General features: G+C 38.1%; 1 protein-coding gene across 1 annotated transcript; it reads right to left on the bottom strand.

The window, feature by feature from the left end:
* Window positions 1-9,262: 9,262 nt before the first annotated feature.
* On the bottom strand, window positions 9,263-10,285 carry LOC137073820 (2-oxoglutarate receptor 1-like). Its single transcript, XM_067442520.1, has one exon. The coding sequence runs from the start codon at window positions 10,283-10,285 to the stop codon at window positions 9,263-9,265; it is 1,023 nt and encodes a 340-aa protein (XP_067298621.1).
* Between the last annotated feature and the right edge of the window lie 452 nt (window positions 10,286-10,737).

The following is a 10,737-nucleotide window of genomic DNA, read 5'->3' as shown; positions in this document are numbered from 1 at the left end:
TGAATATACTCCAGGGTTTCTACTGATACAAAGCCATATGCTAATCGCTGAAGTGTTTTTGCTCTGTAGTGTCCAGATTTTTCTGGGTGGGTTGGGCATTGCTAGGTGTCAGGGCTCAGTAATGAGCATGACCTGCTATCTGGGCCCAGTTTTTTCTTGGAGTTACTGAGTTTCTCAGAGTTTTACTCAATGTCACAGTGTTGATGGAGCAGGGCAGATACCAGTAACAGTTTCTGTCCATCTCCATCCTGGACTCAGGTCCAGCTCTCTCAGTGAGGAGTGTGATGATTGTAGAGAAGAAGACAAACTTTCCAGGCACTGACCAGTGAGATTACAGTAAGCAAGTCTACAACAAAGAATTCAATACAATAAAGAAAATAGAGATAAGGTAAAATATTGTTTTCTGTGCTCTGCATATGGCCATGACCACATACTGATCCCATGAGTAGTATTTTGAATTTATGAAAGGTATTTATATAGCGCTAATCCCATACTACTATACATCCAAAGCGCTTTACAATCAATGTCTCCTCAACCACCACCAGTGTACAGCATCCATTGGATTATGTGAAAGCAGCCACAATTCAATGGTGCCAGTGGGCACACCACACCTAGAGATGCACCGATTTATCGGCCAGGGATCGGAATTGGCTGGTTTTCTGCATGATCGGCGATCAGCCAATCAGTCACACGTGTCGCCAATTTTGAGCCGATCCCTGCATGTGGCTGTGAGCGCGACCGCGACATTGACGTCACACCCACGCTGCGCTCGCACTCACAGATGCATGCAAACATGTCGTTGGCAGAGGTGTGGACTCAAGTCATGTAACTTGGACTCGAGTCAGACTTTGGACTTTAACATCAATGACTCGTGACTTCACTTGGACTTGCGCCTTTTGACTCGGTTTTGTGTGGAATAATTGAAATTTAATTTTTATTTTTGTTTTGTTTAATTTCTGTGAGTTGAATTGTGATTTTGAAGATTATTATTCAAATAACTTCATATAAAAGTTATTAAAACAGTTATTAAACATAGTATCCTAATGACAAATACGATATTAAGAAGATCTATGACCTCTGGCCTCTAATGACCTACTTGAAGATGTTTTATCACTCATCCAAGATACCAACAATTATTTTTGTCAGGGTTTATTGAATGGAAAGCAGCGAGGACTCAATTGCAGGAGGAATGGGCTTTATTTAATAAAAAATAAACCAAGACAAACTAACTTCCCCAAGGGAGACAAACATGACTTGACAAGCAGGGAAACATACAGGTCCTTTTAAAAAAAATAGCATATTGTGGAAAAAGTTCATTATTTTCCATAATGTAATGATAAAAATCAAACTTTCATATATTTTAGATTCATTGCACACCAACTGAAATATTTCAGGTCTTTTAATGTTTTAATACTGATGATTTTGGCATACAGCTCATAAAAAACTAAAATGCCTATCTCAAATAATTTGCATATCATGAAAAGGTTCTCTAAACGAGCTATTAACCTAATCATCTGAATCAACGAATTAACTCTAAACACCTGCAAAAGATTCCTGAGGCTTTTACCTGACTGCTGTCCAGAAGGCCATCATTGACACCCTCAAGCGAGAGGGTAAGACACAGAAAGACATTTCTGAACGAATAGGCTGTTCCCAGAGTGCTGTATCAAGGCAAGTGGGAAGTCTGTGGGAAGGAAAAAGTGTGGCAAAAAACGCTGCACAACGAGAAGAGGTGACCGGACCCTGAGGAAGATTGTGGAGAAGGACCGATTCCAGACCTTGGGGGACCTGCGGAAGCAGTGGACTGAGTCTGGAGGAGAAACATCCAGAGCCACCGTGCACAGGCGTGAGCAGGAAATGGACTACAGGTGCCGCATTCCCCAGGTCAAGACACTTTTGGGCTACAGAGAAGCAGCACTGGACTGTTGCTCAGTGGTCCAAAGTACTTTTTTCAGATGAAAGCAAATTTTGCATGTCATTCGGAAATCAATGTGCCAGAGTCTGGAGGAAGACTGGGGAGAAGGAAATGCCTGAAGTCCAGTGTCAAGTACCCACAGTCAGTGATGGTCTGGGGTGCCATGTCAGCTGCTGGTGTTGGTCCACTGTGTTTCATCAAGGGCAGGGTCAATGCAGCGAGCTATCAGGAGATTTTGGAGCACTTCATGCTTCCATCTGCTGAAAAGCTTTATGGAGATGAAGATTTGGTTTTTCAGCACGACCTGGCACCTTCTCACAGTGCCAAAACCACTGGTAAATGGTTTACTGACCATGGTATTACTGTGCTCAATTGGCCTGCCAACTCTCCTGACCTGAACCCCATAGAGAATCTGTGAGATATTGTGAAAAGAAAGTTGAGAGACGCGAGACCCAACACTCTGGATGAGCTTAAGGCCGCTATCGAATCATCCTGGGCCTCCAGAACACCTCAGTAGTGCCACAGGCTGATCGCCTCCATGCCACGCCGCACTGAAGCAGTCATTTCTGCTAAAGGATTCCCCACCAAGTATTGAGTGCAGAACTGAACATAATTATTTAAAGCTTGACTTTTTTTGTATTAAATACACTTTTCTTTTATTGGTCGGATGAAATATGCTATTTTTTTTAGATAGGAATTTTGGGTTTTCATGAGCTGTTTGCCAAAATCATCAGTATTAAAACAATAAAAGACCTGAAATATTTCAGTTGGTGTGCAATGAATCTAAAATATATGAAAGTTTATTTTTTATCATTACATTAGGGAAAATAATGAACTTTATCACAATATGCTATTTTTTTGAGAAGGACCTATATATACAACGATCCAGCACAGGACTGCAAACGCCAGGAGACTAATGGGTCCTGCACACTGTGCGATTTTTCAAAATCCTTTGCAAATGTTCCTTGTCAGACTGTACGAACATGATCCCCAATGTAAGCCATGTCACACTGCAAGATCTCAGTTGCCATTAATGTCAGACTGCACGATAGTGAAGGCGCGCTAAAAACGGACGCGCAAGAAAACTTGCATCAATGAATGACGCGTTCGGTGACAGTGAGCTGCATTACACGCGGGACTGAAATGCTGGCTATAAAGAAATCTCTAGCTCTCGTTTTGGTCATAGTTTGTCTTGAAAAACAGATATTTGACTGTCGTTGCAGGATAAGTCACACTGCAGGATTGTGTGCCAAATCTTCTGACACTGCCAGAATTTCGTCTGAGGTAAAATTTGATCGCAGCGCTCATTAATCGGCTGCCGGTGAACATGTCAAACTAACGACCAAAGATGTCAGATTTTAGCCTAGGATCAGAGGAATCTTTTATCTAAATTTGCTAAATTTGTCTCAGACGGCTAAATCGTGGCCAAAATCGCACAGTGTGCACCCGGTTTAAATGGGGAGCAAACAAACGAGGGTAATGAGAGAAGACATGTGGGGCAAATGAACAAATAATCTGGAAACAAGGTGGGCGGGGTTAGACAATCGATGAGAATACATGGGACAAAGAAACCCATGAACATGTGCTCACACCAAACGTGACATGAACATAATAGTCACGTTAGAAGTTTACATTATAGCTGCATGTTCACACAAAACATGACAACAGGAAAGCATGCAGCCAGTGAAAAACACCATCTGCATGCTACACAACACAAGACATGAGGAGCGCTGTTCAGATTTGCACACTATCCATTCTAAACTGTATCCAAGGTAAGAATTAGAGTATCCCAAACAGGAAGTTGACAATAAAATGCCAGCAGTACCTACTTGTTATTTCTGTTGAATTTTAAAGTGTGCATCCTTTTTTTTCCTTTTAGGTTAATATAAAGCATGATGCAGTCAAGGCAACATTACTTTAATCACCAAAGAATTTAACTAACTTCAACTTCATTTATAAAGTTATACAATTATATAAAAAAAAAAATTTAATGAGTTGAAATAAAAAAATTATATTGTTATTAATTTAATCTATATTAACTGTTAGCTTTACTTAAAAATATATACTGTATGTACTTTATAATAGCCAATTCAATTTTATATAGTACTTAAAAATGTGGTTACTTAAAACCTAAACTTTACATAAACTCTAAACTTGTGCCTCAAATCTGTTTGTTTGTTTGATTGGAATAAATCAAAGATGTTGATCCAGGAACTCGTGCTTCAGGTTCACTGTTACTGTAGGCAAGTGTTTGCCAACCTCTAGTGGCTGATGATGGCACTGCAGAACACTCATGAGATAGTCAACAAGCTAATGCTAAATTCATGGAAACTGCTCCGATTTAACCACAAGAGGGAGTAATACTCACACTTAAAATAAAAAAGAAACCCCATACAGGAGTGATATAATATACAGTACCAGTCAACACTGAAAGAAGTCTCTTCTGCTCACAAATATTTCTGATGACATTTGAGTAGGTAAATACCCTTTATAGTTTTAGAGTACCAGATGTTTGACTAGAGAACCAGATGTTTGACTAGAGTACCAGTTGTTTTAATAAGTCTAACTGTTTTATGAACAACCTTTCTATAGCTGTGTGAACTGGTTTCAGAAGACTTCCTTCAGCTGTATACCAGTGACCAAACATGCTTATGAGAAATCAAGAAATAAAACAATACCAGTGGAATGCAAAAATGAAATGGCACCAGTTATATGACGGTTATGAAACAACTTTCGCTATGTTTCCGTTTTTTACTTGCAGGACTGTTTGGTGCATATACCAATATAGTGACAGAGCAGACATCAAGTGTTAGACAGTATTCTGGGTTATTATGTGCAGAGGTTTTTGGTCCAACATTTAGAAACTCTGCTTTTTTAGAATTAAGTAGTAGGAAATACCTAGTCAAATATAGAGCTGAGTATCATCAGCATAACAGTGAAAACTTACACCATGCTTCCTAATGATATCTCCCAACCGTAGCATGTACAGGGTGAAGAGCAACGGTCCTAACACTGAGCCTTGTGGGACTCCGGACTGAACTTGTGATCAATATGATCTTTTACTGCTACAAACTGATAACGGTTAGAAGAGTATGATTTTAACCATGCCAATGCAATTCCACTAATGCCAACATCATTTTCGAGTCTATTTAAAAGAATGTTGTGGTCGATTGTATCAAATGAAGTGCTAAGATGCAGTAGTCCTACCATATTTGTAACAGGATGTTGCCTTGGCTGAATTGAGTATACATTAGACTTGATAATGATCTGAGATGTTATCGCTATTTTTGCAAAATTTCAACGGCATCAACAATGATTCTGTGAAAATATTAGCTCTAAAGTATGATTACGACAATAAGTGGTTCCTGACACGTGTTGTCTAACTCCAATAGCATTCAGAATGTCTTTAAATGCCAATCCCAATCTGTCTTTTTCATTATTTATATGGATATTAAAATCACAAACAATTAGGACTTTATCTGCAGCTAGTACTAACTGATGGAAAATCAGCTAATTATTTGATTAAGTTGATATGGTGCCCTACAGTAGCCACCACAAATTTCAAACAGGATTTATTTGTAGACCTCTGAGTAATACTCAATATATTCTATAAATTACAATAACACCTCACCATTTTCCTTTCAGACGAGGCTCATGATTATAATAGTAATCTTGGGGGGTGGACTCATTTAAAGTTATGTAATCGTCTGGTTTTAGCCAGGTTTCTGTCAAACACAGCCCAACTAGATTATGATCTGTAATCATATAAATTACAATTAGTGCTTTTGAAGAAAGGGATTGAATATTTAACAAACTGAGCCTTATAATTTGTCCATCTGTATTATATATATTTTTTTTTTTTGTTGAACATCAATTACATTTTTAGCCTTAACCTGTTAAGCTGATTTCTAAATTTTGAAAAAATCCTAAGAAATGTATACTCAGACTAAAACAAATACAGTTTGTGAATCCTTTGCACTAAAAGCATAATTATGGTCTCATTTGAAAGCAGACACCTGGCAGTTTACTGTAAAGTCAAAATGATAATATTTTTTATAATCAAAAAAAGCTATAATAAGCTTCAAAGTTTTGTAAAGTTATTAGAAATTTATTTGTATGAAATATCTTTATGAAAATAAAATTGAAGTGGGCCTTGGAGAAATCTAGAAATGCGCTACAGCTAAAGCCACAAGTCTGACCATGTTATATTTCAGATCTGAAGATGATCAGTCTAAAACTCTGAATTTTATTAAACGTTTTACAAGATTGTTTCATGTGATTTTATTTTGAGATATCTCTAAAATATCAACTGATGTTTATTGCCATGTCTTATCAGCTTTCATTCTATTTTGCCTCTATTGTTTAGAGGTGCAAATTAACTGCCCCATTCAGTTTGTCTCCCCGGCACACATTCACACTTCTGCGGACTGGTTATGGCTCTAATTATTATTCTTATGTCTGCATTATAATTACTAACGATTCTCTATTCAAACTGTTCTATTCAAACCTCATTTCTAAATCAAACCTCTCACTTTACCCTCACTGAGACTCTATTGAATGCATTTCGTCCAAATAAGCAGTTCAGTAGTTTTACATTTAGAAAATGTTCATAAAAATAAAGTATTTACTCAGTGGCAGGTGCATCTAGGGCAAGCTAGCATGTTAGCTTAGCACACCAGCAAAACAACAATTTATACGATTAAAATCATGTTTTATTCAAAACTTGCTTCATATCACTTTATAATTTATAAGTCGAGTGTTTTATATAACAATATGTAATCTCATATAGCTTCGGGTCAAAAAATCTGACAGAAAATATACAATGCTAAAAGCTATGTGGAATAGCATTGCATTATAAATATCATCTATTATGAAACCACCCAACATGGCATAAAGAACACAGACCAACCATATATTGCCGCGATTGTGTGTTTATTGTCTTAAAACGTGTCTATCTGCATAAAATAGCGATCTAAAGAACTCAGGAAGTTGTTTTGGTAATGTCAGATACTTCCTGAATGTCACATGGTGTGTCTGTTCTTCATCTATGCATAGGGGAGTGAATTTTCAGTAGTACAGCTTTCCAGCGCCCTCCGGCTGCCAGAATGAATTGAAAACACAGCATATCACAGCCTACTGCGCTCATAATCACACATCCGCGGATTTTGGATAAAGATTGAATAAATAATACTTCTCTGTATAGAAATTTGACTCAAACATGTGAGAATCTATCAATATTTCTCCACATCTGCACACATTTGAAGTAAAAACCCTGAGGGAAGTTGTTTTGTCGAGTGTCTTCATGACGACCAGAGAAGAGTTTTTTATGAATGGGAGCAAATGACGCGCATATTACAATCAAAAGGTAGCGACGCCCAAGATCATATTCATAACTCCTGGCACATATTAACACATTACGGTCATTATAAGACTTTGAGAATAAAACAGAGGTAACAAAATTAAACTTTAGTCTTAGATCTTTTTAATGATGTATAGTTTGTCAAGGTAATTACTTACATCTGATAGTAATTTTGAGCTAATTTAAGCAAAGAGAGTTTCAGTGCGTCACCGTCCTCGTGACGGTTATCAGGTTAAATGGGTTTGGGAGTTTTTTATATTTACTAATTCGGAACACAGACACAGTCTCTATACCTAGGGGAGAAAGTCTATATATGTTAGATCTTATTTGACTTCTGTGATGTGAGAGAACTAGAAGACAGTTGGTTTAGCCAGTCCGTCTACTTCCTGCTTCAAAAACTCTGCCTCTGTGCTATTAACAGGTCAGGTCCACCCAAAAAACTTTTCCAATTGTCTATGAATCTTATGTTATTCTATGAACAACACTTAGACAGCCAGTCATTGAGTGAGGACAATCTGCTGGATCTCAATATTCCATCGAACAGGAAGGGGAACAGAGCAAATTACATTGTCTAACCTCACCGTTGCGAGTTCACTCACATCTTTAATTTTAATTTTAGTGATCTCCGGCTGGCAAAGTCGGACATCATTAGTGCCAACATGAATAATAACCTGCGAGAATTTACAGTTAGCATTAGCTAATTGTAGGCAGTGCAAGTGACAATAACGTTAGAAGATGACATGATTTACCATGTTTGTTGACTGATCCAACTCACTACTTGTTTGGATTCGTAAAAAGCGTGAATGCACAAAAGAGAAAAAGACAGTAAGCATGGAAGCCATTAGATAGTATCAAATATACTGTGTTGATTAAGATATTTTAAGCAATACAAACAGAAAAAAACATTAAGTTTTGTGGCAAAAAAAGATTGAGTTTCAATACAAAGCTATATACAGAGCTACAAACGCAATCCACTCAGGCAGACTGAAAACCTCTGAGATAAAAGGAAGAGCAAATGGAGAGTCTTCAAAAATCTGCCCTGTTGAAAAAAACAGCATATGCTCTACATTTTGAAGCATGGCAGCTGGATTGAGCTGGTTTAAGAAATTAGCTCCAGCTCAGAACCAGCTTAAACTAGCTCTAACCAGCAAACGTTTACAACAATCCACTCGACACAAACCATCAAACTCTTACCTGCAATCTGCAGAGCAGATCTAGAAAAACACCACGTGATTTCATGTCACAGATGTGAACTGCTAATACAGTTAACCGGGAAGCTTGGGAAATCCCGTTTTATTTTTTTCTTAGATTGTATCACCTTGGAGACTAAACAGTTGTTTATTTATAATAAATATGTAGAAGCTGCTTCCTTCTTGTCCAGTAAATGAGAGACATTTCCTTATGTGTGAAGAACAGATATTTAATACATGGAAAAGTCGGTACTTCAGAACTTCATCTAATTTCATTTTATTACATAATTCCTTCTACTAAATTGGTTTAAAAAAATAAACATTTTTTCTGATGAATTTGTTTAAATAGTTACTTCATTCAGACCGTGTGAATGAGCCTGTTCTGGAAGATTATATTAAACAGACTATCAATTAAAAAGTAAACATTTTCTGCATAAAATAGCAACAGTTTGTTTGTCGAGAAGCTAATTGTGCCATGCAGATATTATTCAAATACAGTTACATCTTCCTCTGATTTGAATGTTGAATAAACCAAAAAGATAAACCATGCAAATGTAATTTTAAGAACTTCTACTGCTGTTAAACTTGAATGAGAAATAAATGACATTACCTTCATATCAAAAATATCAAAGCACAGAGCTTATTACGATTTATTGGACAAATATTCATGATAAAACCTAAAAAGTGACCCACAGTCACTGTTCAACTTTCTCTTCATAAATAAATAAATGCTATTTATACTATAAATATATTGGCTATTTCACAGTGACATTGACTCTGGCTCGTAAGGCTTGAGTCTCAGCTGCTTTGCTCATATGTGATGTTGCTCATGGGTTTGTTGATCACAGCCACTTTAATGATTCCCTTAGTCTTCGACATGAGCTGACTACATTTGAACAGATCCATGAAGGCCTTCTTAAAGTCCCCAGACAACGTGTAGAGCGGCAAGTTGAAAATGATGTTGAGTACAGCGATCGGCCTTGAGATAATGTAGGCGGCGTGAGCGCAGCGGTCCAGCATGCAGTTGGTTTCTGGAGTGAGTTTCGTGTATATTCTCAGAGCTCGTAACACGTGAAAGGGAAGAAAACAAACCACGAAGCACGTCAATATCAACACGATGAGACGCCTCGCTTTAACCCGTTTCGTGCTCCCCATATGAGGACCCTTCTTTAGTTCTTTAATGATGCGCCAATAGCAAAGACAGACCACGACCAAAGGAAGCAAATATCCCAGTACGGTCAATGCCCAACTATACGGCCAGGTAATAAAGGTCTTGCTGCTTGCAAAGTCCAAGCAGTATGTCTTGTTGTTCATTTCAACCAGGTCAAAGAGGTTAAAAATTGGACTTAACTCAGCCAACGTCACGGCCCAGACCAAGATGCAAGCCAACACACCCCATCGCTTCTGCTTGATGTGGTTCATGCGCAACGGATGCACGATCGCCACATACCGGAAGATGGCCAGACAGGTGAGGAAGAGGATGCTGCCGTACAGGTTGAAGTGGTAGATGAAACGCGTAAAGCGGCACATGACGTCCCCCAGCGTCCACGAGTCGTTGAGGACGTAGTAGTAGGTCAAGAAGGGCAAGCTGACCATGAAGAGAAGGTCAGTGATGACGAGGTTCACCATGATGATGGTGCTGCTCTTCCAGGGACGAACTTTGAGCACGTAGACCAGCAGAGCGGTGATGTTACCCACAACTCCCACGATGAAGAGCGCACCGTATGTGTAGGGCAGAAAGAAGCGCTTGACGAGATCGTCCACGTTGGTGCAGTTGTCACTCGAGTTGTTACTTGTGCCGTAGTAAAGGTTGCTCGCCATGGTTGATCTTGCAGAAGGAAAATATAAAACATTGTTAAAGAAACAAATCATGCAAAGTAGATGTGCTTAACTGATTGGCATTGATTACCTCAGCAATATGATGAACTGATCTATCCAACGAGTTGCAATGAAAGAAGAAAAGTATCCACATTACCCTGGTATGCATTACAGATTTTAAAAAATTTGAACAATATTTCGAAATTTCAGCATTTCCATTAACCAATCTTTTGCAACTAAAACTTAATGTTTTCCTATTAATGGAAACATCTTGATGGCTGCTTGCTGGAAGTAATCCCAGAAGGTACTCTTTGGTTGAGTTTCAAATTTGTATTTATAGAAAAAAAATAATCCAAGTAACTTCTTCTGGTTTAAAAGGCCCTCTTTCAATCCATGGCTTGATGTGTTTCCATTGGGTGTATTTTTAATTTGTGCAATTTTAAGTGCAATGGAAA

This window comes from Pseudorasbora parva, chromosome 4 (assembly GCF_024679245.1).
Source record: "Pseudorasbora parva isolate DD20220531a chromosome 4, ASM2467924v1, whole genome shotgun sequence".
Lineage (NCBI taxonomy): Eukaryota > Metazoa > Chordata > Actinopteri > Cypriniformes > Gobionidae > Pseudorasbora > Pseudorasbora parva.
Note: the sequence above shows the minus strand (reverse complement) of the source record. Positions and strands in the feature narration are given on the sequence as shown.

What these genes read in the sequence shown, in the direction of transcription:
- LOC137073820 (XM_067442520.1), bottom strand. Translation starts at nt 10,285, where the DNA reads ATGGCGAGCAACCTTTACTACGGCACAAGTAACAACTCGAGTGACAAC.